Source organism: Trichogramma pretiosum, unplaced genomic scaffold, assembly GCF_000599845.2.
Source record: "Trichogramma pretiosum strain Unisexual culture from Peru unplaced genomic scaffold, Tpre_2.0 scaffold19, whole genome shotgun sequence".
In the NCBI taxonomy this organism is placed as follows: domain Eukaryota; kingdom Metazoa; phylum Arthropoda; class Insecta; order Hymenoptera; family Trichogrammatidae; genus Trichogramma; species Trichogramma pretiosum.
Window position 1 is genome coordinate 2,025,452 of NW_019641707.1, and position 27,052 is coordinate 2,052,503.

At 36.3% G+C, this 27,052-nt stretch overlaps 3 protein-coding genes across 8 annotated transcripts in view; 1 reads left to right on the forward strand and 2 right to left on the reverse strand.

The window, feature by feature from the left end:
• Nucleotides 1-3,221: 3,221 nt before the first annotated feature.
• On the reverse strand, nucleotides 3,222-19,628 carry LOC106650903 (la-related protein 1). 4 transcript variants are annotated; one of them, XM_023463096.1, is made up of 17 exons: nucleotides 19,392-19,628; nucleotides 18,600-19,013; nucleotides 17,632-18,480; nucleotides 10,214-10,314; nucleotides 9,364-9,417; nucleotides 8,685-9,057; nucleotides 8,437-8,612; nucleotides 8,114-8,238; nucleotides 7,844-8,033; nucleotides 7,074-7,598; nucleotides 5,763-5,914; nucleotides 5,478-5,688; nucleotides 4,876-5,264; nucleotides 4,646-4,800; nucleotides 4,198-4,452; nucleotides 3,984-4,117; nucleotides 3,222-3,904 (listed from the first exon to the last, which is right to left on the reverse strand). In XM_023463096.1, the coding sequence occupies exons 2-17, from the start codon at nucleotides 18,862-18,864 to the stop codon at nucleotides 3,647-3,649; spliced, it is 4,212 nt and encodes a 1,403-aa protein (XP_023318864.1). In that variant the 5' UTR covers nucleotides 18,865-19,013; nucleotides 19,392-19,628; the 3' UTR covers nucleotides 3,222-3,646. The 4 variants fall into 4 exon arrangements, with proteins under 4 accessions (XP_023318864.1, XP_014224646.1, XP_023318862.1 ...); XM_014369160.2 differs by lacking the exon at nucleotides 19,392-19,628 and having other exon boundaries at nucleotides 4,646-4,797; nucleotides 18,600-19,361; XM_023463094.1 differs by lacking the exon at nucleotides 19,392-19,628 and having other exon boundaries at nucleotides 18,600-19,361.
• A 171-nt stretch (nucleotides 19,629-19,799) lies between these two features.
• The window catches only part of LOC106650942, a 49,580-nt gene continuing 42,327 nt past the window's right edge, over nucleotides 19,800-27,052 (forward strand). The window contains exon 1 of the mRNA XM_023463099.1: nucleotides 19,800-19,834. The gene's annotated coding sequence lies outside the window, so the exon portion shown is untranslated. The remainder of the gene's footprint in view (nucleotides 19,835-27,052) is intronic.
• Nucleotides 23,307-27,041, reverse strand: LOC106650906 (protein ABHD18). Of its 3 annotated transcripts, XM_014369167.2 has the most exons (10): nucleotides 26,396-27,041; nucleotides 25,924-26,008; nucleotides 25,667-25,849; nucleotides 25,467-25,579; nucleotides 25,257-25,395; nucleotides 24,981-25,178; nucleotides 24,860-24,905; nucleotides 24,635-24,787; nucleotides 23,920-24,205; nucleotides 23,307-23,840 (listed from the first exon to the last, which is right to left on the reverse strand). In XM_014369167.2, the coding sequence occupies exons 1-10, from the start codon at nucleotides 26,485-26,487 to the stop codon at nucleotides 23,780-23,782; spliced, it is 1,356 nt and encodes a 451-aa protein (XP_014224653.1). In that variant the 5' UTR covers nucleotides 26,488-27,041; the 3' UTR covers nucleotides 23,307-23,779. The 3 variants fall into 3 exon arrangements, with proteins under 3 accessions (XP_014224653.1, XP_014224651.1, XP_023318865.1); XM_014369165.2 differs by having other exon boundaries at nucleotides 24,635-24,905; XM_023463097.1 differs by lacking the exon at nucleotides 25,924-26,008 and having other exon boundaries at nucleotides 24,635-24,905; nucleotides 25,667-25,887; nucleotides 26,396-26,484.

Genomic DNA, 27,052 nt, shown 5'->3' on the forward strand with positions numbered 1-27,052 from the left:
ATTCTATTTTATAGAAACAGAAAAACTTCGGTCAGATCATCTCGCAACTTTATTGCTTCAATTAAAATTACAAATCCTCAGTATATGCCCATACAAATAGAAGCTTCATTATAATATAGATGCAATTACTACGTTCAACGATACTTGAAAATATTTCAGGTACTTTACAAACAATTATTCTCATCAATTTCGTTGAAAAATTTCTAATTACAAATATAAATACAATAATTCGTATAAAAATAAAGCTGCGTTGCAAGAAGCGACGGTTGATTTTTTACAAACAATTTAGAGAAAACGTGACCGAAGTTCTTGTGTAAATTTGCATTAACAAATACACAAAAAAAAGTAAAAATCTCGTCGTATTGGTCGTTATTTTCAAAAAACCTCATCAATTAGTATAGCGCTGTCGTTTTCCTTTTGCAGAAAATATAAAGCTCAAATTACCGTTTTCTTTAATAATTATTTAAGTATTTTTCGTATTCATCGTTATTTTCATCGAGTACAAATACGGGGAATAATGTAAAAATCGTAAAAAAAGGCGCTTTACATGATTATAACCGGTATATAAGTTGATATTCCTTTCACGTTAAAGGCACTATCGCGAAAAAAGTAAAGTTTCGGACCTATACTCTACATGTAATTTAGTAGTACGAGAGTCAAACTAAACAATCTAATGAGATTATACGCATTTTATATATACTTATTATTTATTTTTATTAAATTATTGTTAGAAAAGTGACTTTACAACTTCTTTATGAGAATCAAAGAATTTTTTTGCTTAAATGTGTGCTACTGATTTAGTATTTATCCTTGGAAGTAAATAATAGAATCGTTCTTCAAAAAAAATTGACGAACACTCTTTTACAACGTATTAATATACACCTATTTATTTTCGAATTATTAAACTCATTTTAAATGAATAATCTATGATTATTATGCACACGCGACATTTTATCAATCACTATAAACATGACTAATTACTATATTTTCAAATATATTATATTATTTAACATTTTTTTATACATTTTTTTTGTTATCACTAACCATAAACCTCACCAAACTATATGCATAATTAAGTCAAAGCACATTACACGTCAAAAAAGTCGAAGCTTTTGTTCGAAGTTGACCATAGTGCAATATTTTATAGTAATTTATACAACACTATGAGTAGGTAAGTTTTTATGGTGTTTTTTTATGTACACATTACAAAGCTGAGATCTCCTTTTACATTGTGGCGAACCAGCATTGCCTTGACTAAGTTTTTTAATTCAATAAAAAAAGTAGTGTTTCTTATGGCAATCAAAAAAAAAATTTTTTCCTCTCAAATTTTTTTCATACTTCGAAATCGAAAAATGGTGCAAGCGAAACTGAATATATATGAATTAAAATATATTAATTTCGCAATTATTTCATTCCGACGCATTCGCACAGCCATCAAGAGAAATCAATGCTTTTGAAACCAGTATTTCGTTAATGCCTGGCCCCGTTGGGAGCTCAGCGCGAGCACTTAAACTTATTCTACAAAGAATCAAATCTTCAAGACTCTTCGCTATCAAATAAATAATGTATTTTCTCTATAGGAACATAACGAGATATAGAATTTGCTTGTGTATAGCAGCTCTGCAATTGAACATAACATCTTTTTTTAAGTTGATTTTTATCTAATTTAAAAAATTGACAACATATATTAACATTAATCCTAATTGTCAAAAAAGGAGTTAATGGTATGAATTATGAAATTCGGTATGTATACTAAAAATACGATTAATTATGTAAAGATTATAAAATATACACGTAATATTCAAATCAACATGAATAAGGCTATGCAATAATATAAATATATAAATATATATTTATGAAAATCATAAAAGAATTCTTGCACTTCTACTATCAAAGATTGATTCTTTGGGTTTAAGTGCAAATCGCGCGGAACGCTTCTAGATAAATCAAGGAGTCAGTAATCGATATTGAACATGCGCATAGACAAGTAGAAGCAGTCACTCGCTTACGACGAAAATGTATATGTAAACAATAAATATAAACCTACTTCACTGAATTCTACTCAACGCAAGTTTTAACAATGCTTACATTACTATACTATTTACAGGATAACGGTGTGAAATGGCTGTTTTGGGCCATTTTTCTATACTCGCAATATTCTCGCAGTAATTCATCGTATCATTAGGCGAGTATATCTGAATATCACCGGGGCGTAGCGCGTTAATTGCTCAGTCATGTGATAATGCAATAATTTCCACAATAATTTACAGAACTAATTTTTCAATACATTCTAATCAAAAAAAGAAATTAAAATGTCGTTCAGTGTGAAAAAATAAATTTGTAAATTTTTCATAATTTCATATATGTACAAAAAGATTCAAAAATATCTAATTATAAAAAAAAAGTTAAATTATACGGTTATAATTTGTGTCAACAATTTTGACTAAAAGTGATGATAATCAAAATGATCTTTCATTTCTCAATTTTGATAATTAAGTAGATCAATTACAAGATTGTAGTGATCCTTTTATACTATGCATAATTTTTTTGTATTTTTACTATAAATTTCTCATTAAAAAATCAGAAACAACGCTACGCCTCTTCTTCTTGGCCGTTGAGCTTAGTAAAGGGTCACGTGATTTTTAAATCTATCGGAGAAATTTTTTTGTGTATTTTTTCGAATACATTTTTTATAAGTGAATAAATAAATGTAAAAGAACGATATCTTACTCTAGTCCATTAATCAATAACTCCAATTTTAGGAGCATAAACATGGTTTATCAAATTTTATTAGATTGACTCGGATTATAACTTTATCATGAAAACAAATAATATCACTCAGAGTCAATTGTAAATCACTAATGGGTACAAAATTTAATAATAATAAAATGTTCCAAATGTTCTGAAGGTTTAAACATTTTTCATGACAAATAATTTGGAAAGGTCTTTGACGAATAAAAGTTTTTTCCAAATTTGAAACAAACACACGTTGTGCAATAAAAAATTTTTTTCATTATTAGGCCTTTAGATGCTTTACTGTGATTGATTTATTAAATCAATCATCTTACTGTTTCATCCATTTCAATCGTTTTTATATAAAATATGATAATATTAAAGTTTGAACGATAAAGGATGAAAAGATAGAAATAAAGCACAAGCAAAGTTTGCACACTCAAGATTTTCGTACTATTTAACGTACTCTTCGTGTGGTTTTGTATTAGAAAAAAAAAAAAAAAAAAAAAAACAATGAAGTCGATCCACTATGGAAGACTACGATTGTTGTGTTTGTGAGTAAAAGATAGTATAATCTTCTCAACTATTTAGTCGTAAAAACGGTTTTCCGATTATCTATATTCAAGTCAGTTATGCAAATGAATTTCGATTGAATGTGATTCAAAATGAAACGTCGAAATCCATTTATGTACAAACGGCAAATTTGTGACATTTCAAAAAATGAAATTATTCTTCATTGAGCATCATTTTGATTCAAAATGATCATCTTAATTTGGTCAATATGATCAATTTGATTCCAATCTAATCACGTAGACGCATCAAATTTTTTCGCTTATTAAGATATCTTTTCATTAGAAAAATTAATTTTCTCGTCTTATCGATCATAAACTAAGATTGAAAAAGCTAATCTTTTTCAATTTTTCGCTGGATTGACAAATTCTTGAGCTCGATATGAGCCAGAATTATGCCGACTTCTCGATTGAGGTACTTTACCCGAAAACGAACCTGTTCGTTTACGATATTGTGTGAAATTTACGTTCGGTCTGGATTGATGATGTACCGAAGATGAGCCATTTTCTACTACGACATATGCACTTCCACTTTCAGAAATGCTTCTATTACGCTGTAAAGCTGGAAGATTTTGCTTCGTACGTAGTTCATTTATTTCCGGCTGTTCATAAAAAATATATATTAATAAATTTTTATTCGAGAAAATTTGAGAATATTTTTAATATTCAGAATTTATTTACCTCTTCTACTCTAAAATCTTCGATAGTCTTAAAATTGCTAAGGTATTCTTTCAATTTTGGCTTAACTTGAAGGTGTGCCGACTTGGGATAATATTTCATGAATGCCCAGAATTTTTCCAAGCCATAGAGTTGCCCTGAAGTATTATTAATAAAATATAAATGTTAATACAAATACAGATAAAAACTCCTGATTAAAGTAAAATGCAAAACTTACCTATCTCGTAATCTTTGATGGCTTCTTCCTGGAAGTCTTCATAAAGTTCCTTTCTGAAACGTTTTTCAAGGCCGTAACTGTAGAAACGGAAGAGACATTCAACTCCATATCGATAACCATTAGCAGCATCCTCAAAAGCCAGTGTTTTGAATTCTTGATACATCTTACTATGGAAATTTTCTCTCAAGAAGAAAGACCAGAATCGGAAAAGAGTATTCATTTCTTGAGAACCACCAGCACCAAGTTGTTTCCGTTCTGAAAATAAGTACATTTTTTTGTTACATTGTGTTTTTTTTTCAAATTAGTAGTTCTAAAGTTATTATTTTTCTCAGAAAAGTTTTAATCAACATTTTTCTTTCTGTCGGGAAAAGAAGACAAAAATAAGAATTTTTCATCATTTTAAAGTAATTTTTAAAAATTTCAATTAACCTCGAATACAAATATTTACCTTTTAAACATCTTATACGGAATTTATGGTATTCCAGCTGTGTGAAACCATTTTGTTTTAGAAGTGAATGACTAGGGTGTTCAAACGGAGGTAACGATTGACTTCCATAACTATTGGATAGATGACCATCATTTGGACTGGTACCTGTACTGCTACTGAAAATCGAAGTAATTTTATTATTTTCAATGAAATTAATCTAAAACTGAGAGAGCCAAAAATATTCAACTTACCTAGTGGATAACCTTCTAGGTCTATGCTCGTGAACATCCATAACCCAACCCACATGGTGCTCCACTGGGGGGTTTTTACTATGCCTTGTTTTTCGTTTACGAGCAATGCAAGGATCGAGATTCGATTCCTTACCAACTGGGAAAAATCTTGGAATTTGTTTTGGCCTGATGACTGTTCGACGAGCTAAAAGATCGCGCCTACTATTATCGGCATTGTTCAACACTTTCGATGATTGAGACGGAGCACGATTCTGTACAGTATTTGGAGGTGGTGGAGGTACAGCAGGATTCGTTTTGTTTTGCTGGGATTTGGAAGAAAGTCGGTCAAATTCTTCTTTACTTATAACATTAATAGTTTTATAACTTCCCGACGAAGAAGTTGCTCCATCCTTTAAAAAAAAAAAATACATTTTTATAAATATCTTAAATTTTCAAGTATCTTTATCTTCTAGTATAGTAATTTTAATTCAGTTATAGTTTTTCAACAAAGCTCTTCTGCCGGGAAAAGAAGACAAATAAAAAATAATATCATCATAGGAATATTATAGATAATATTTTAAATTAAAAGCAAATTGTATATAAAAATTGAACTAAAAAATTACCCTTTGATTCCATAAATCTTCTTCGTAGTAATAAAGACCATCATTGATAGTTTCAAATAATTCTTGCGAAATTTTGACTCGAGAAGTCCAATCACCTGTACGATCGTATCCATCGTGCTTCGGGACTCTAGTCGATGCTGTATTCTGAGTAACGATCAACAGCTTGTTTATATCATTATCAGAAAGTTCGAAATCTTCTTCATCTTCCGACCTTAACATAGCATAAATCGACTATGTAATAATTGTAATGTAAATAACAAATATTTAACTTGTAAAATATCATACCATTCAGAGAAAGCATTGTTGCGACCAGAAGCAGGCATTTCCAAATCTTCATCAAACTGAAAATCCAACTCTTCTTTTTCTATTTCAATGCTCGGAGGTTCGGTTTTATTGTCAGTCTTTTCTTTTGAAGGTTGCTTCATTTTTTTCTTAACCTGTGTCAATAACAAAATGAATAAAATACCTGCTAAAATATTCCATTTACATAAGGGTAATTCTGCTAGTTACTTGTGATTTGATTTCCAATTACAGTATTAATTTCTAATTTTTATGGATTGTAATTCAATGAAAAATTGACTTTATACATAAATGTTCAATAAAAGTGGATATTTTTATAAAAACGTGCAAATAGTTTCAATAAGTAAGAAAATGAAGAAAATAAAATAGGCTGACCAAATTATAAACTTACCCATTAAAAAAATTTTCTTTCAAGTTTTTCAAGTAAGCCAAAACATACGCTGAACTAATTTACCAAATAATATTGAAAGAAACTAGTATGTTACATTGAATAATGGTTGTTTTCAAAAAAATTTAATGCAAATTTGATGTAATTTGAGATGGTTTAACTGTATCAAAATTATCTCATAACTATCTTGATATTAATCTCGATGCTAATAAAATTGATTGATTAAATCTAATTGTCAAGATTAATAATCAAATTTACAACCTATTTTTTAAATTCACGAACTTACATTGTTTACATGAGAAATCGTAAAGAAATGTTTTACCTCTAATGGTGGAGAATAATTCTTAACATATTAGTTTAATAATTTAGTTTAAAAAAATATAAATAAACTTACAACTAATACTAATGTGCTACTTAATTCTATTTTAATCAGATTTTATGTCAAAAAAGCGAAATAAATAGTTAGTTTAATAAAATACCTATAATAGCAATTTAACTACTTAAAACTTTAATTTTATCTACAAAAATGCTCAAGTTAAAACCAACAAATAGAAAGTGACTAATTTGAATTGCTGAATTTATAATGCTAGTGACGTAAAGTTATTTATAAGATTAACTAATAAATTAAAAGTTATATTTTAGCTTTCAAAAATTTTTTTTTAACAATTTTTAAATGAGCATTATCTAATAATCTCATATCAATAATAGAAAGATAAATTAGTCTTAAAAAAAAAAAAAAAAAAAAGAAAAAAAATCTTATACTATTCTTGCCTACTTACTACAGAGTTGCTAAATGAATAAGTGGTACGATCCGTAATATTATTGATCCTACTAATTAAAATTATTCTTGAGCAGTAAAGCACTAGCAGAATACCTTACTATTAGTATTCATGAGAAAAATAATGTACCTCTTGCCACTTATTTTCTTGCTGAGCAGCCTCGCCATTCATAAGTGGTTCATTATTTTGTTGTGTTACTAAATTTATCGCGTCAATCGTGTTGTTTTCGTCATTTGCACTAATATTAACAATTTTTTCTATTGGTTGAGGTTGTTCCGTGATCCCATTGATATTTTCAGTCAGATTGGTCGAATAAGTAACTGGAATGAATTCAGGTACTTCCGGATTCAAAGTTTCACCAAAATCGATGGTTTTAACATCTTCTGTTTCAGATTCGGTTACTTGAACTTCAATCGTTTCTTCATTGTTTAATAAAACAGGAAATAACGGTGCTATTGGAATATTTGATAATGGTGCGGCTGGGTGAAAATTTACATTTCCAGGTACCACAGCATTTTGTAATGGAATTGAATTTGGGTTAACGTCATCCATTACAACCTCTGCAGTTGACGGATTCGCAGATGCATCAGAAATTGGTGTCAAGTTATTTGAATCCGGAATCGGCCATTTTTGAGGTTCAAATACTGTACGAACCTAAATATAATAATAGGATAGTAATTATAAAGTAATTATGATTCTTTGAACTATATTTAAAATTATAATTCTTTTCATTTCATTAAGTTCTTTGTAAGAAGAATATTATTAAACACCAGGCAGTGATCGCCCTGGAGCTCGCGAAAACTTCAATTGTTTTTGCATTGATACAGAGTTTACACTAGCCGCATGACTAATAAAACGGTAATTGTACAATGCTTAGTTTAAAAAGAAATTGTAATTACCTTGCAGTTATCTACTAATTCCAATTTACTCGATTCTGCCATTGCATCCAAAAGCACTTGCATGTCTGTAGTTAATGCTTGCACACGGTGGAAAGAAAATATTAAAGAGACAGGTAAAAATCCTTCACTATCCATTTTACGCCTCAAAAAGAAGTCTCTAACAAGATTATCTTCACTCAAGTAATACTCTCTGCGGAAAAATAATTAAATAATTCAATACTTGTTCATAATTAAAATTTGAAGTTCATTTATAATATTGCGAATACTTACACTTGATTTTTGACCAATTCTTTGATAGTGTGATATTCATTATTTACATATTGTGGGCCTTCTTGGAAGTACAGTGTACCTAGGATAGGCACCAAGTAGCTGGGGTCTACTGCATATTTATTATGCTGAAAGTATAAAAAAAAAAAAAATTAGCACAGGAATTTCGAATATTTTGAAAAATATTTTTCAAGACACAAAATGCTCAGTTCTACTATTTATCAATCTTTCACCGAATTATAAAGTTCTTTCCAAAAAATTTATCATCATTCATATATAAAATATACGTAATACGAAAAAAAAAATTCAAATGAATCATTTTTTACCTGATTATAATCGTTTGCAAAGTTCATGAATTCAGGTCTAGGTCTGAATGTAGATCGAGTAGGATTACCTCTACCTCTTCCGCGACCACGGAAACCTCCTCTATTATTACGAGGTCCACCCCGAATATTATTCGAATTGTACTGAGATTGGTTATCATAGTCCCTATTGTTTTCATCTGAAAGTAAAAAATTATTATGAGATTTTAATGATTTTTTTTTCAAATTGTACATAGCAATGAATGACTTACCAATACGTCTGTAAGATTCATTATTTCTATCTCGTATCATGTGATGTTTTGGAGAACGATCTCTTTTGGCACGGGTTTTCGGCACATCGATTTCGAATGGTACCCAATTATGTTTTTTTGCCTTCTTCTTCTTATCGTCAACTTCTTCTAGTTCACCATTTGTTTCAAAAGTTTCAGGCTTCGCTTTTTTTTCAGAGGGTCCAACGCTGCCCTCTTTGACTTGTGGCTGCTGTTGAGCCTGCTGCTGAGGCTGCTCTTGTTGTTGCTGCTGCGGTTGCTGCGCCTGTTGCGATTGCTGCTGTTCCTGTGGGGGCTGCTGTTGCTGTTCCGTAGCGTTGATTTGTTTTGAGCCATTAACGGTAGGCTTTTTTACCTACAATGAAAAGAAAAATCATTTTTTAATACAATTATAAATACATCCATTTTTTTTATAAATTATAAGTACTTCCGAATAAAATATAGAAGCAAAAATGATTAATTAAAGCTTAAAAGCGGATAAATCGTCTGCAGCAAATGATAAAGTGAAAGAGTACGCGAGAGTACGTCCTTGCTACGGCGAAAGGTTTAACAAACGACAACGATTCTGACATCCATGGGCAAAAGTTTTTTTTATTCCACTCATGTAACAGAAAAACAAGAGAGAATATAAGGGAGAAAGGAAAGAGAAAGCGATCTTTACCTCGCCTTGAGCTCCAAGACTTGGCCAATCGCCGACATATGCATAGTCGCTAGCCTGTAAAAAACATTAGACTTTTCATTAGTGCCCTCACTTAATACTGATACAGTATTATTCACACTATTTGCGATTTATTTCAACGATTTTTGTACGAGGGCCTACAAACAAACCCCACACAATGGACGGTTAAATCCGATGTGGTGCTAGCGAATCCCTCGATTTTCCTTTAGCACGTGTGCTTTTCGTCGACATCTATGATTCAACGTCAACAAAAATAGAGCACCATGCGTGTAGTCAGGGCACTTTTTTTCTCTTATTTTTACTACTTCCTATTACTGCAATAATAACATTAGTAAAATCAAGTTTCAAAACGCGTAACGCGACGAGCTCTTTCCCAATCACGTATGTGTTCGTTAGTTTCCGATAAGATAAGATGCTTAAACAGACGACATATACAAGTATATTATTGTACGAGCTGAAAGAGCATAAATTGAGAAAAAAAAGTTCATTCAACACGCGCTCGGGTATTGCAAAGGCTCGAAAATTTTTTTTGACTATAGGGACAAAAAAAATGCATGGCGATTAAAGTAGTCACTGCTTTGAATGATATATCTCGTGAGCGCGAATAGACAACTAAAATAGAAATGCTTAGCTCTCTCTCTTTCTCTCTAGAACATAGTTGCGTAAGATCAAAATGTTCATATAAGTGGGCTGGAGGTCTGAAGCTAAATTTTTTTACCATTAGCTTCTGCGACAATTAACATTGATGTATATTGAATTTCATTTTAAGGTCAATAAATTTGAGAAAAACGTTTTAATCGTCATATTTTGATTTTATTCTTAGAATTCTTACCTTTTGGGCATTTTGAGCATTTTGAGCATTTTGGGCCAATTTTCTTTTTTCTTTTGGAACTTTCACAGTATTCGGTTGTACCGTTGTGGACGTTCCATTTTCTGTAACAAACAAATTTCAAATTAATATCATTTTCATAAGCATATTAATTATTAAAGCTATATCTGAAAAATATAATCATCTAATTGCTTTTATCGATAAACATTTTGCACTTTTTTTATGTACATTAGATTATTTTTTTCTAACTTTTCGTCAATAGATCACAATAAGATAATGATGTAAAAAAAAATAATTCATGTAGAAAAACTCAGAATGCCGAAGTGTGAATAAACATTCGACGTCAAAAGCTTGTCCAGGTGGTATTTCGTTATTGTAAACGTTAATACACCTCTCTGTTGACAGTGCTACAGATTACAGTAAATGTAAACGTGTGACCTATAACAATTTAGTTTCTAATTTTCGACGTGTTTGAATTATTTTGAGGCAATAACAAGAGAAAATTAACAGCTATTCGTGTCTTGCGCCATCAATCCACATTAAAAAGTAAACAAATGTGCAAGCAACGATGAGGCTCGTTTAAATTTTCCAACATATGTTTGGAAAAACAGTGGGCGATTGTCTGTTAATCGAAGGCTAAAAACGACATTAGCCATCAAGGCTGTGTGCGTGTATTTCATACCTTCGTAAAATGCTATTCATATTTTAAGCGTTAAAGGTTTGCCCGCAAGCCAAGATTATCGAAAGAGTATTAAAACGAAAAACGTGCCGTTTCGGTAGCGCACACACGACGCGAATGCGCAAATAAAAAAATATAATACTTCGAACGGCTTGCGGGTAATAAAGTCCTTATTAACGTAACGAATGCGCCAACACGTGTCGTGCGTGCATTACGTTATATATTTCCAAGACATTAAGCTAAGACAGACGTGCGCAACTATACTCTACATGTTTGTACAGTTTCGAATTTGCATTACGAAAAATTCGAGTACTTTGATGGAAAGAAAAAAAAATTGACGATGCTCAGCCCAACGGTCTCGAAAAGTAAATACGTCGATCTTGAGCGAAAAACGCGCTGCATATATGCCAACAAATAAGAAGGTATTGATCGATCATCTTCGTCTGTTTACTTTGCACGGCTAATTTAAGCATCTTGTGCTCTGGTAGCACGAAATGTGTGACGAGATAAATAAATAAAGCAAGCCGAGGACCACTTCGCCGGTGCCACTGATCGGCGGCTCTTCTTGGCAACGGATGCGCGTGGTTCTCGTTTAATTAACGCGTGCTTATACGCGTCCGATTTTTGCTAAACAACTTATTGATGCATTCGACATTAACATCTACGTCGCGATTAGGCTGCGAGTAAAATGAGTCCTGTCGATGCATCTTTTTTCTCTTTCCTTTTTTTTTTTTTTTTTTTGTAAAATCATTGCGTGACGAGTATCGCGAAACAATAGTTGCATTCGAGATACCGAATTCCTGCGCAATAGAACGAGCCAGGGCGATTCGTGACGAAGCATATAAGAGCGTACACCTACGATGCACAGCACTGCGGCGCAGCGTCAAGTTGTCGCAAAATTATGAAAAATGCAGCATCGCGGCACGATTGAGATACGGATTACGTTCGCGGCACGATCGAGAACAATTAGAATAAATGTGCGCTTCGTTCGTTGTAATCGCGGCGAATCGACGTGTTCTGTTTTTCCTTTTTTTTTTTTTTTTTTGCAAGGTAATAGCGAAAAAATTCGACATTGTTGTGGCTAAGAATTTTCGCGCATAATTGTCCAGCCGGTGCGCGCGGTAGCGGATGTTAGCGTATGGCTATGCACATACACGTATAATATACGTCGTATATATGACGAGGCGCCAGCCACAACAGCACGATCAGCAGAAGGTAGCATACAGAAAGTTACGTAATATTTAAAAACCCTACTCAGGCGAAGGCGGTGTGTTCAAGTGTAACGTTAGAATAATTATTCAGATCGCCCGACGATAAAAACGACGTGTTAATTTCAATCGGTCGTGTGCGTCTGTGTACACAACCGATCGAGGGGTATAAGGAGGCAATTGTAATGGCACACTCACTTATGTTCCACACATTGGAATGTTGGCTGCTAAACTTCATAGTGCCGCACACTTATATTATCCGTTGTCTTTTATTTTGCTCCGAGATTTGAAGAAGATTTACGAGCTCTCTGACACGGATGACAGCAGCAGCAGCTACACGTGTCAACTGGAACTATTTTCCGTGCACGCGACAGATTTTCAAAAAAAATTGTGCGGCTCTAGAAGAATGAAGATATCGAACTTTCAAAGAGAGAGAGAGAAAGAGAGAATCCTGGCTGAACCTTGAAAAAATCCGCAATGAAATTACGTTGCGCGCGGACGGCGGTCCGCAGAGTACTGGTAATATGCAAGTCGTACAAGGTGGAGGCATGCTATATAATACAGCAGCAGCAGCAACAGCTGCTCGTTATTGACGGCCGCTTACTCGCATATTCGCGGGGTATATAGCACTTACACACACGCACGCGCTCGAAGGTGTTGCACGTATATACGATAGATAGATATGTGTACGCGTATGTACGCGTATGTACACACACGGTGAAGTTCAAGCCGCAGCGCAGCGCAGCACACGGCGCGAGAAGAAAAATTCGCTCGCTCGACGAATTTTCAACTGCCGATTAATCGAAATTGAATACGCATATAAACGAGTGGTACATTAGCGATAAGAGCGCGTTTTCGTTAGTGCGATCGAACGAGCGACGATTAAAAATGTTACCTTGATCGATCGTAGTAAGCATCGATCCTCGCTAAAGAAGAATAAACGATACACCGGGTAATAATATCGATCGCGTGGATTTTGACCCATTTAATGATCGTGTTCCTCGGGGAAAGATATTCGGCCGTTCGAGCTGGTTTAAAAATCGAATCACGCTGCGAGCCTATACAGACATCGATAATGTATTCGAGTCTTAATACAATGTTCATCAGTAGCGCCAATAATGAATAAATAATAGCTGAAAAAACTACACTGGAATTTTTTCGGCCTTGAAGTGTGCTACGGATTACGTTCGCGGCGTATATGCGTTCGAAAGAAAAAAAAATTGCTACTTTTTACGCGCGAAACTTGGGTTTTTATGTTTGAAGGCAATCGAGGCAGCGGCGCGGTGGCGAACACAGCGCGGAGCGACGCATGTGAAAGTGAAAACTACGCGGGGGAAAAGGTCGACGAGTTGCTCCAAATTATCTTACCGCTGTCTACTTATGGATATTTTATCATTTTGATGCCGTGTGAATGTGTACGCTTGATGTTAGACACATTCGAAAAGGTTGCCTTGCTCTATGATCATTTTTTAATCGTTCGGCTATACAATACTGTTAATCTGATTCTATCGTGTGAAAACTAAATTCGTTTCTGATACTCGAAATAAAGGAATTGAAAATAGAAATGATTTCCATAAGAACATACTAAAATTTCCACGAAAACGTACTTTCCCCAATTTGTTTATTCCTTATTATATCGAGTTGTTTTATTCGTAATCCCTATGGTTACACGCTTCGTAAATATGTTTTGCATTTGAACTGATAATCTTTGAATTGCAGCTTAATTATTATTAGTTTTTCATCTTTCCTCGTTTGGCGCGCGCGAAATTTTCCCGAAATCAAAAGTGAAGCTGGTATACGCTGAATCCCAACAGCACTGATAATATGAAAAAAAATTCAATCTAATTAGCAGCCAAATTATATAAATAATGTGTAATTTGAAACTGACTCGACGCGATACTGTATGACGTGTGTTCAACACAATTTTATCTGGTTACAAACCAATGCCATCAGAGCTAGAAACACGAGTTTCCTTCCTGCGGATGAGGATATTTTCAAACTTAGCCAATTAATGCCGCTTGTAATTACGTCAAAATTAAATGCCTTTTTTTTAAAAACGACGAGACTCGATGATCAATGGGCCTAATTTCAGCAGGCTTTTTTCGGGCACCTCGTGCATTGACTACGCAGGGGTAATCGTGTAAATGCGAAAGGAAAATATTAATACGGAGAAAAAAAAATTATCCAAATGTAACAACATTTTTTATCTTTCGGTAAAATTTTATTATTTGTTGTTGAAAATTCTTCAAAACTTGGCAGTATTTTATCGACAATTTATTTCCAGCAAAACTACCGTCTATATCATAAAAGGAAAATATTTATAAGATGATACTACTGTAATGAATTATGTCGGGCAAAGTAGACGTAAGGCCTCATAAGTATCACGAAGACGTAATGTGTATTTAGAACGAGGAAAAAATAATAAATACACAATAAGTTTAAAAAACTACACTTGACGTATACTTAAAGGTAAGAGACCTTACTTTTAATGAATAAACGCACGTGCGCACGCACACGAGTATAAATAAATATGCAGTCGCGAGCGCCGAAATGGCACGCGCGTGTGTATGTGTGTGTGTGTGTGTGTGTGTGTGTGTACACGCGCATGTATTTGTGCGTATCATGCCGAGAAAAAAGAGAGAGGCGCGACGCGACGACCAGTTAGGTATAAAAGTAGCCCGATTAAAGATTTTGACTTGTATTTTTTCAGGGACTACATTATCGTTCTAAATTTATCTTCGACGGTTTGAAACCAATATAAAATTATACGTGGTCGGGAAACGAGTTTTAAATGTAGAGTATCCTCAACGAAGTGTCTCTCGCTAGGTTGCGCTGTAGGTAGAGAGAATAAAAAATTGTGAGAATTACACGTGACGAGTATAACTTATCTTGCCGACTTTTTCCTATTCAGTAGCTTATCGTGTGCATTGTCAGATGATGCCACAATCATTCACATTGTGAAAAAAAATAGCTTATCGAAATACGCACGCGCTATCAAAACGAAATGCCTTCTCTACCGGTTCCTCCCAGTTTTGGAAGGCCCAACTCTTGGCTTGGGCTCGGGCCAAAATTTGTAACTTGCCATTCATTGCTCGTGAGAGCAAAAAGAAACACGAAAAAGTGTCAAAAAAAGTGGAAATGTGGGCGCTGAAAAGTTGGATTCTCTTCAGTTTTTAGAAACTTTACGAAACGAGTGAAAATAAGATATTTTCTCCACGAATTTGATGCCACGAATTATATCGAGTTCATGATCAAGAAAACGAAATTTCTAAACGAGATATTATGGAAATTTCTCAGTCACTTTTGTGATCTTGGATGATTCGGCAACTAGAGTAAGTAGGATGTTGTTCGTGCACCGACGGCAAAGTAAGCTAACCCATGCTCATGGGTCGAGAAAATTTTTCTCAACGATTTTCTCTCGATCCGCGTCATTTCGATTTGTCTCGCTCCGAAGACTTCGTCAAGTTTTCAAGAGTTGCACAATCGTCTCTTGGCACGGATATATTTATACGCCGCTACAACACGCATGTCGAGTTGCTTTTACATTATATACAGATATGTACATTATATATTCGCGAGTCTCGGAGCAAAACAAACTTCTCTGCACGGGCGCGACTTCGTACAGAAAGAGTAAAAGTGTATTTTTAAAACGCTTGAAGTCGGCCGAGACAAATGTTTTAATCATACAGAGGCTCAGACCTCGTAATGCCCCAACGAGATGATGACGACGACGACAATGCAGCAGCAGCTTGCGTGCGTGCAGCAAGTGAGAAGAAGAAATCCGTGCGCAGAGCGAGAAAGAGAGAGGTCAAGATCGGATCGGAAGAAGCAGATGAAGAAGAGATGCAGAAGCTCTACCTTTTTTTCTATACTCAATATTGTACACCCATTATCTTGCTCACGCACTCGTGAGTGAGTCGGTAATTTTTTACGTACACACGTGTGAAAATGTACGAAATCTTGTGTCAATATGCGAGCGATAGCGCACTCGGGCTCTCAAAAGGCACAAGGAAAGTAATCAAAGTTATCGCATCTAATATCTTTCGGGAAAAGTGTTATCCGGCTCTTTTTTCAAGTCATTTCGAGATCTGAAAAAGGTTTTTTTCCTGACAGCAAGATACTTCTTTCTAATTAATTCAAACTGATCGTGACTCTTCCAGATACAAATGATTATTCTTAGGTGTAGTTGTGTCTCGCAAAAACGCGAGCGATTCAACCAGGAAAAAATCGGAGAGAAATTTTTGAATCGCGCTAAAAATGTGATTTTATTTTAGCTTAAGCTTAGTAAGGGGAAAAGAATAGTATGAAAAAGGTAAAATATACCAAACAACTCCAGGATATTCTCACCCCGAAAGAAAAAAATTTTTAACGAATTGGAAATAATTCGAGTCTCTTGTATATACTGGATAAAAGCGATAAGGTCCGCAAAGGTCAGTTTTTATCGGAAACCAATGTCACATGCATTAAATAAATTAGCATGGATGTAATATAATTTTAAAACGAACCAAAGCTTGATTTATCAAAACATATTATTAAATAAATTGCGGAAAGTTTAAAAGACAACGAAGTATTGCTCGGCTGTTCTAATTAATAGATATGAAGTACGACGGGACCAGACGATAGCATCTTTTAGATGGGTCTCTTTCTCTCACTGTACGAGCATGTCTATATACCTCCGACATACAACGTACATTCCACTACGAAAATTTTATCTACTTCAGTATTGCCGCGTCGAAAACACAAAAACACGTCGACTTTTTTTTCTCGTGGCCGGAATGAAATTGGACAGCGTGATGGTCTTTAAAAATTTTCAATTAGACTCTGCAATCGAAAGCATAAACTCAATGGACACGTAGACCTAAAAGGGTTTATTAGAAAAAAATGGATGATAACCAATGGTTGGAATTTGTAGTGATATCCAGCCTGTTCTCCTGATGCTCATAAGCTTTTTAATTGAACGCGTATGCCTATATGTAATACGACTCAATAATCAATGGTCAGCTCAGGAGTATGTGTAATTTATCCGAATATACTTTCTCATTTCCTATATTTTTTGTAGGAACGCGATCAAAAAGTAACGGTATCTACTCTCGTATGCTCCGGCTTCTCTTATTAAACCCATCTGACCCACGTGCTTTGTAACATAACCTACAAACATCTGCCCTCCTTATTAAGACGATCTCGTATACGCAGAATGATGAAATTTGAGTAGTGGTACTTGAAATATCGTGGGTATTTAACTAATTAATGATTTGATACCGAAATGAACTCAAACCACGTGACAGCATATTGTCCTCTTTACAAGATTAACAGGGTTTCAAGTAAACAATTGTAATTACATAATGCAGCGGGGTACTTTTTTAGGGTCATAACTTTTAGCTATCATAAGTTTTTTAGTACGTATAATAGATTGGCAGTGAAGAAATGATTTGATTCATGTTCAATTTAAACTTACTTAACTATGTTAAATAACTAATACAAAAAATATTATGTTTTTGATGAAATTTATATGTTAAATGATGAAGAATGCTTACCAACTATTTTATTTTTTGGTGCCTGTGGCTGAAGAACTTTCTTCTCTTTCTCAACAATCATTGGCTTTTCAACAGGTTTAACAATAGGGGCTGGAGTCTGGGGAGCAGGTACAGGGGTTGGCGTAGCGATAGGAACAGCCGAGACTTGTGAAGGTGCTACTGCAACCTTGCTCTTAGTCCAAGGGTTGACTGTGGGTAATGGAGCTGCTACATATTTAACAGGTACAGATTCAGCTTCTTCGGCCCGAGGTTCTGCTTCCTTTTCTTTTTCCTTAGCAACTTCTTTTTCTTGTACTTTTTCCTTATGTTCTTTTACTTTTTCTTTAGTCTCTTTCACTTTTTCTTTAACATCTTTTTCTTTCTCTTGTTTGCTAATTTCTTTAGCATGGTCTTTTTCTTTGTGTACTCTGTCTCCGCTATGCGCATTGCTTGGAAAAGGCCTTTGCCTTTCTCTGTGACGGGGATGAGGAGCTTCAACAAATTCTTTTCTGTCACGCTTTTCTTTGCGCCGGGCATTTTTAGGTGCTACTGTTTGAAATTCGCCATCACTCCCAATATCACCATTTTTCACAACTTCTTCAGTTGTATTTTTAACGTTTCCATTGGAACGACTGTGAGATGCTGCTCTTTTTTTAAGAGCTGCATTGGTCTCCTTAGATTCAACAGTAGCTGAGCTACTATTACTGTGTAGAGCTCGATTGCCATTTACTCGACGCTCTATAGTAGGATGCCTGTGATTTTCCTTGCGATTGACAGGCCTTTTGAACACTTTCTTGTTTGAGTCTGTGGACTGCCTGGAACCTGACGACTCACGAGCAATATTTTCTTTGTTGTTCTCTTTTGTAGATGCTGTAATAAAAAATGTCACTTGTTAATATAAGTAAATTATCGAAGTACATAATTACAGTAATCGCGTAGTTATAACGAAAATTAAAAAATGCAATTTAAAAATGAATTGAAAAGCTCACCTGTCTCAGCTGCAGGTTTTGAATTGACTTCAACGGGAGCAGATGCAGCCTTGGGGTTGACAACACGTGCGTAGGAAAGGCCAGCTTTCGCAACAGTTTTCTCGAGCTTGGAAACCGGGTCCTGAGACGCTGGCGGATTCTGGGGGGCTGTCTCCAGGGTGGTAGGCTTTGGCACCGGCATCTCGGATTGCGTCGACTCCGGCTGTGGCTGCGACTGCTGCTGCTGTTGCGCCGCAATGCCGTTGCCGGTCACTTTAGTCGCCATGTTCGAATCAGAAATGTCTCGTGCCGATAACTCCGCGCTTGTCTCGTGGACGACCCGGGCTGTGCTGGAGTTTTTAGCCCAGAGCGCACTTCCAGCTCTGGATTTGCAACTTGTGCGAGCCGCTGCTTCGCGTCGGTCAGTCAGAGCACCTGTGCAAAACACATTCATGTAGACCGAATTTTCGTCAAACTTTAGTCAAAGAAGTCGAAGAGATGAGGTTATATGTCGTCGTAGCGGTGTGGCGCTGCGCGTGCGAGCAAGTACACTGTACTACTGTGCGAGCGTTGCCTTGCCGCGGTCGGTTTGTCTCTGTCTATTTCTCTCTCTCTCGTTCTATCTCTCGTGCGCGAATCTCCTCGTGCTCCGTTCAAGTCTTATATATTTTAAACTAAAGAAAGTAACTAAAAATTAGTCTGTGTCTCTCTCTTGCTCACTCTCCGTTGCACAATGACGCAGGAGCACATAAACAACTTGAACTAAACACGAATCAACGCACTTTCGTCGAACACTACATATATTGTACTTACTCCTACCGACAGGCTCGACGGGACGAGACCGAATGGGAAGATGTTTTACGAAGCAAGGTATGAATTCAGTTTTTACGTTGTGTTGGTGGTGTTCGTGGCTGTGTGCGCGTGTGCGAGGAGTACGTATCGTCGTGCAGCGCACCGTAATATTACAGTCAGGCCCGTAATCCGAACTACACGGAGTCGGGGCAGCACATGTGTTAGAAGACGCGTGCGTGTAGTTGAGAGAGCCGCCTCGGTTGTAAAACTGCGGGGCGATCTAAAAGTCCTCCCCGCTCTCTCCGAGCGAACTATAGCACACCGCTCGCTGCTGCTACTGCTGCTTTTGCCTCGCTCTCTTCTTTTTCTCGCGCTGCTGCTCTCTCGTTCCTTCTCTTTCTCTCTTACTCTCTTCTTCTCGAGGTTCTCTTGACTACTGTCCGCATAAGCGTTCTCTGCTCCAAGTAAGTATTCTTCACTATGCTCGCGCTGTATATTACACGCTCTCACCACGCCAATGCTTTCTTTCACTTCGCCACACTGCGCCGTACAGCATGTAGTAGTCTCGATAATATGTTGGTGTATGTTTCTGCTACAAATACCGTATACGTTGCAGCTATATAGAGCACTACGATGTTACACGTATATATGCCCAGTGCACACGTGTGTATTGGTGCATACGCGGGGGAGAAATATACAGAAAAACGTACCAGTACTTCGGCTGTAATCCGTTTGACCGTTTCTCTTTCTCTCTCTCTCTTTACCCCGCGGCTCACACGCGTGTGCTGGCTTATAATTTTTATATATTAGCTATACTTATATATAAATGAGACGCTCAAATGTGAGAGCCGAATTCGATCTCTATTAAAGTCTTCGCGTTAAAAGAAGGCACACAATCCGGAGAGTCGTGTCGTCGGTGTCGTCACTTTTTGCTCTTCTTTCCTCTCTCTTTCTCTTTAAAATCCACGCCAGCCGAGACTGTCTCCCTCGATAAGCGCGCTACAATAACAACATTGGACGATTTTGCACTTCGCGGTGGCGAGCCTATGTAGTTGTAACACTACGCATGGCAGCGCAAGTCATGCAGCGACAAGTATCGCTGCTGCTGCCCCAATGCTGGCGACGAAGAGCCCGACGAGCTCCGAAATCTTGACGTGTTGCATCATTTTCGTACGTGCGATATCTATATTAACACGACGCATTCAACGTTCGTCTATTAACGAAATGTCGACGATCGATCGTATTAACGGCACATTGAATGTCGAGTTATACCGGAGTACTCGTGTTTATATTTTACACATGCAGGGATAGAGATAATCGCGAGATAGGCACGTGATGCAACGAAGAACCTGGAGAGAATCGAATGACCACTCGGAGTCTATAAAGATCTCACAGTTTTTCAGCGATCACTACCACCACCACATAATCCCCAGAGTAGCAGTTGGAAATTTAACACCCGTGTTTTGAAAATGTTTAAAGCAACGTCGCAGCAGCACCCGCGAAAGCCAACGGCTTGAAGTACGGCCGCGCGCAGGGGAGAGAGTGTCTGTCTGTCTGCTTGCTCGCTTGCATTGGGCGCAGAAACGGAGTCGTCGATCGTCGCCTCTATGCAGCTCTCGGCACAGCTCGGCTACTCGCTTTTCTCGACTCTTTATACGCTGCTTGCATGTGTATTACTATATAGTATGCCTCGTGTGCACGCGTACAACAGCAGCAGCAGCAGCAAAACGACGAGTCGAGTCTCTCTCTCTCTCTCTCTCGCACGCACGATTGCGCCGCGGATGACGATGACGAGTCGTCTTCGGCCCGCCGCAGCACACATCAAACCCTGCAGCACCACCACAACTTGCACGACAGCGCACGACTATTGCAAATTGTACAGTCTGAACACAGTCGTGTGCACACGAGGGAGGGATTCTTCCTCTCTTTCTCGCTCGCTCCTCTACTCTCTGTCTCTCTCGCCGAGCGATTTTGTTTCAGAGGCGCATGTCTCTACCTCGTATACCGTGTGTACATGTGCAGCAGATATGCAATTGTATGCGAGCGATGCTTACCGAGCTTTCAGGCGCACACTTTGCTGTGTGGGTGCTCACGTTTACGTTGCTCATGCATACAAACGAGCGAGAAGCGCCTCGGTAGCTACCGTTAGCCACCGTCGCCACCGCCACCGCGCAAGTAGGTGTAGGTATAGGTACGAAACGACGCAAAAATCACAGTTCGTGTTGTTGTATAGCTATGTATGAGCACGAGTCGCGTTACAAGCGCGAAGGCAGTGACGAAAAATCACAAGTTCGAGACCGAGACTGTGCGAACTGCGAATTGCCGGTCACCAACGCGCTTGCGCTGCTCCCAACTCGAGTCGTCCGTCGTTTCGTACAATATAGTCTCCAACGAAAACGACGACAACGACTGAACCGAGTGCAAAGCATTATTACGTGCACATGCCGTCGGTTTTACTATTATCATTATTATGATGCGAGAGAGATCCGTCACACACCCCCTTATACGATTTCAGAAACGGGGCCAGTGCTCAGCGGCTAACTGCGCTTTAAGATATAAAAGAGCATGAACCGCTCGTGACAATTACTAGACGGCCACGCGGTCTTCTTGGCATAATCAGTTTTTTGGAAGAATACCATACGGGCTTGTCGAATGTCTAATTGGGATTACAATGCATGAAAATGTTCGATCGAATTTCAGGAAAGTCCCGTTGCATTTGCATTTCATGCATTCCATTAAGCGATTATGTTTTTCTCGACCATTCTTGGAATTAGCGTGTATCGGGCGATCTTTAAAAAAAATATAAGACCCCCCCCTCGCTGGGTGTGAATATATTGAGTGTGAAGCGTCGAAAAAAAGTAGGAAAGCCTCGACTGGATCGCTCGAACAGCCGGCACTCCAACATCTTTCTCGGTCGCTCCTATTTCTTTTTGTAGTCACTCATACTATGAGCATTGGCCTATACAGCGTTAAAATGTAAAATATCTAGTCTAGCTATATGAGAAACGGATGCTCGATCGTCTTCATCTTTGCTGGGTAAGATTCTGTCTCTGTCCCTCGCTTCTTCTCTCTCGGTCTCTCCTTCTTTCTCTCTCTCTTCATTCGTGCACCTATGTAGGTGAGTAAACAACACATTTGTATAAGTGGGATAAACGCGACGCGTGTTACGTAAAAATTGATGCTACGCTCGCAATCGTACGCAGGCGAAATATAGACCGCACGCGCGCGCCTAGCCCGACTCTCGTTTTCATTTGCATGATTTTGTGTACTTTATACTCTTGTTATTATTATTATCGCTCGGTTACTTACTTATCTTGAGCAATGACGTGTCCCCGCGCACGACTCGAATTTTGGCGCGAAATCGAACGCGCGACAAATTAAGTATATGCATCAGAGATTCCACGCAGCTCTGTAATGCGTACTTTCGAGGACCCTGCATGTTTTCATACATCTGGACCACTAAACTCTGATCATACGAATTCTTGGAATAAAAAATATTTTTTTGAGCCTAGTTGGGTACGAAGCTGAGACAAACCATTAATCTTCTTTTATGGGGAAATGACATTAAAAGGGGCTGAAAATTTTCTTAATTAATCAATATAAGTTGACCGATATTTTAAAAAGATCGTATTCAATTTCAATGAACTTACAATTAAAGTAATTTTACTCTCCAAATGTAAGAATATATGGATTGGATACTACTATGTCTACCATATACACCTATTGTAAGAATTATTTTTTTCTTTTTAATAACATTTTTTTTAAATAATTTTTTATAATTTCTTTTCATACTTTGCTGGCTAGGTGCTACCGCACCTCTTGATTAAATTTGAAGCAATGATTTATTGTTCAAGATGTAACTCCCTAATAAAACTTACCCTCACAATTGGTTTCAAGGTTTTATGATTTTGTATAAGAGATTGCATTAAAAACCCATTCATGATTACAAAAACAAAATTTAATAATTCATTCAACTTCACAGCTATACAGTATTTACAATTTCTTATTTAACAATCAAGTTATAGTCTTTACAGTGATTGCTAAAATATAAGTAATATACTTTGAACACATTCATTTGTACTCAAATGAAAAATTACAGTTTTTTTCAATCTCAATAAAAGTGACTTGAGAAAGGTTTTGTAAATGGCTATATATAAATCTTCATATAAAGTTTACACTAAAGTAATATTCACATTTATAAAAAGCTCATTCGAATTAGAGTAAATAACTTTAAATTTGTACAGTATTGTACAGAAATACAACAAAAAGTGTAAACAACAATTATCAATATTGTCTACTATTGTCAAAGATATTCAGCATTGACTATCACAAGTGAATCAAAAAATAGTATTATCTTACTAATAGTTGTACACTAAACTGCAATAAAAATTTCAACATTCATTGATGTGTCAACTAGTATTCATCGGGTACTTTTTCAAATATCTTTGAAAAGCTTCATCAATCGTAGATCTAAAGAATTTTCAAAAATTATTAAATTAATGATCAAGTTAAATTTTATAGTTTGTTGATGTACACAAAATATTCTTACCTAAATAGTTTTTGGTAAAGAAGATAAGCACTGACGTGACCAGCATCAAGGAAACGAATTTCCGCACCAGGCCAAATTTTCTCTAGCCCAACGACATCATCTCTAGGTACATATGCGTCATCTCGGGCACAAACAGCAATTATGAGCTCCGTATCAACAGGTTTTTCGAAATTCTGCAAGTGGGTGCACTCATCCATGATACCACGCATGAATTGCAGAGCTGCTCGTTCTCGCCACTTTTCATCTGTGAATAATGGGTGTTTCGATACGGGAAGTAAACAAATCCCTAGATCACCCAAAACACACGATTCAAGTCAAGTCACAAATTATAGGAATTTAAAAAATCAAACCATCTACAATGTTAGTTAACAACATGCTTGGACTTCGACTATGAATGGTTGTTAAAAAGGTGATATTAGCTTAAACTACTAATGAAAGTTAAAATTAACCATACTGAAGATGACTATTCACACAAAAATGAAAAAATTTTCAGAGAATGCGTATGATATTAAAATGGATGCCAAGATTAAAATCAAACAAGTTAGTTTATAAATGATGCTGAAATAAATGTACTCAAAACCTCAGAACAAATGACATAAATAAGTACCCAAACGAAAGGTTGATGATGATATGATATTATAATATATACTATTATTATATATTGACCCAATGATAGTTTTATAAACTACTAAAAATAAATAATATTCATCTATACCTTTCAAAATATCTGAAGTTTGAGCACTTTTGAATTTGTTCGTAATGAGATTCAATGGAAAAAGTTTTGCAGCTTCTTTTTCTTCTGAGCATTGCTGGGTATCTATTCCATTACCATTGCCATTTGTGAGATAGGTTCCGTTTGGCATTGCAACTGTCCCGTTTGAATTATTATTATTAACATTTGAATTTGACTCGGTTTTTATTTTATTTAATCTTTTCATACTTGCAGGAAAATGTTTTGCAAAATGCTGTCCCGCTAAAAATGCATCCTAGAATAAACAATAATTTGAGTTAAAAATTTTTAAAAGATTAGTGGACACATTAAGAAGTATTTTAATACTAACATCTTGGTCAACAACTTTGACCATCTTTGCTAAATCATTTTGGTAAGCTTCGTTTTCAAAAAACTGTGATTCTAGCAAAGCCCAATTTATAGATGCACTCATGACACCTTGAGTAAATACTGGAGAAGCTGTAGACCATGATAGGCAAGGAACTAAGGGTATTGGTTTTGGCCAATTAGTGGCTGCCAGTGATGCCATCTAAAATTAAATATGAGTTTTTAAATGCATCATTTCTTTACAAAATATCTGTATTAAATTTTAAAAATATATCCTTACATGTCCTCCCATTGAAAGTCCTGTTAGACCTAGAGGACCATATCCATGCTGCTCAAGCCAATTCAATATGACTATTGACTCCATAATAAGACATCCTCCCATGATAAAAATATCTGATACATTGTGTAAACTAGACCGCCTGCAAAAATTATAATTTTTAATTTCAATATTCAAAATATTCTATTTTATAAAAATGCAGACTATATTTACACTTGGTCTTTTGGCTTTCGGAGACCATAAAATGGATTTTCAAGTAAAATAGATGCAATTCCTGTTTCTTTAAGCAATGGTTTGGCAACCAAAGTTCTTCTCCGCCAAAAGTACTGCAATCAAGTATAGTAAATTCACAATTATTGCATAGAATTTGTACTAATATCATTTTATATTAAAATCATTATAGATTAACTTACATGGTCACCTGTACCAGCTAGATGCAAGCAGATAGGTTTGATTTTTTGTGACTCCCAACGTTTAGGTAGTACCATTTGAAAGTAAGCAGTTTTGGTTTCTTCAGGCATAATACCAGGTAGATTTTTTTCAAAAGGAGATTCAAATTGCCCTTCTACAATATGACAATCTGACCATTCTTCATCCTGAAATGGGTCATGTATATTACAATCTGAATATGAATCTGTAAATCAGAAAATTAAAAGTTTTGACAACTTACTTTGGTTATATTAACAGGATAATTTTTTGGTATAAGACTGTAGCATGCTTCGCGATTTGCTACTACCTTCCGGAACTGGAATATTCTAGATAAAAAAAATAACTGAATCAGTAGAAATCAAAATAAGCATCTTTGTATGGGCTAACTAAAGCAACAAGTAAATATATGCCAGCAGACATATATGTCAAGTGTAACATGTATTTTTACAATAGCATTCAATTTAAACCAGTAAGAGTTTGAACCAATCAGAATTATTTGAACCAATGAGAAATTTAAAAAATACACTTGAAGATTATAAAAAAGCATTTTCATGCTTACTGCAAAAGCAAAAATCAGGATGACTCAATTTTTACCTTGTCACCTGATGAGCTTTATCTAGAACCTAAGCGCGTCAAGTTCGTCGCTAGCGACGAAACCACTGTATAAAAGCTTTTGTCAATAACAAAGCTGAGGTCGGAGTGAGTTGGCTTACCTCCTCAAATTTTCTGGTTCTCCCCATCCTTTGGTGAAAAACTTAGTGAGCAGTATGCTCCGATAAACAGCATCCAATCTGCTTGGTGGCATATTAGTCGAGTATCTTTATAGGTCGAGTCTAGTTTAGTTTTCTTATAGTAACTTTGGCACAATTAAAACAGCTACGACGCTACGATAATCTGATTAACTTTGAATGTTTTTAGCTCGTTGTCGGTAATTTCAAAGGGTTGTTGGACTCTGTAACGTTTACTACGCCTCTATCACAAACTGGAGGTATAATACAGTACAGATTATATATAAAAGGTGCAGTCTGCAGACAGAGTCTGCGCGCTGAACTGATAAAAAGGCACTCGATGCACTGAGAGTCTGAGCTCGATGGCGCGATTATTCAGCGATAGGCAAGCAGCTGCAGAAAACGGAGTTTGCAGCCGAACGACGACAACGACGAAATATGTGCTCTTGTCGTCGATGGTCTCGACGAGACGTCGCGATTCGACTATTATCTAGCTATATTTGGCCGAGGTTGACTTGTCGCGTATTGTAGAGCACCGCGCCCGACCACAACAAAAAGCAGCCGACTCTTATGTCGCGCGCACTGTATTAACTATGTGTAAGTATTCGATGCGATATGCCTCGTTCGCTATTCTGCTGTGTG

Bases quoted from the DNA above. Each gene is read 5' to 3' on its own strand.
- LOC106650903 (XM_023463094.1), bottom strand. From the start codon at position 19,032: ATGAATGTGTTTTGCACAGGTGCTCTGACTGACCGACGCGAAGCAGCG. The intron at 9,418-10,213 runs GTAAGAATTCTA...TGTTTTTTACAG, and splicing joins ATGCTCAAAATGCCCAAAAG to GCTAGCGACTATGCATATGT. The intron at 4,801-4,875 runs GTAAGTTGAATA...TTCGATTTTCAG, and splicing joins CCTAGAAGGTTATCCACTAG to TAGCAGTACAGGTACCAGTC.
- LOC106650906 (XM_014369165.2), bottom strand. From the start codon at position 26,487: ATGCCACCAAGCAGATTGGATGCTGTTTATCGGAGCATACTGCTCACT. The intron at 25,580-25,666 runs GTAAGTTAATCT...ACTTGATTGCAG, and splicing joins TAGCTGGTACAGGTGACCAT to TACTTTTGGCGGAGAAGAAC. The intron at 24,206-24,634 runs GTATAGATGAAT...TGGGTGATCTAG, and splicing joins AACTTCAGATATTTTGAAAG to GGATTTGTTTACTTCCCGTA.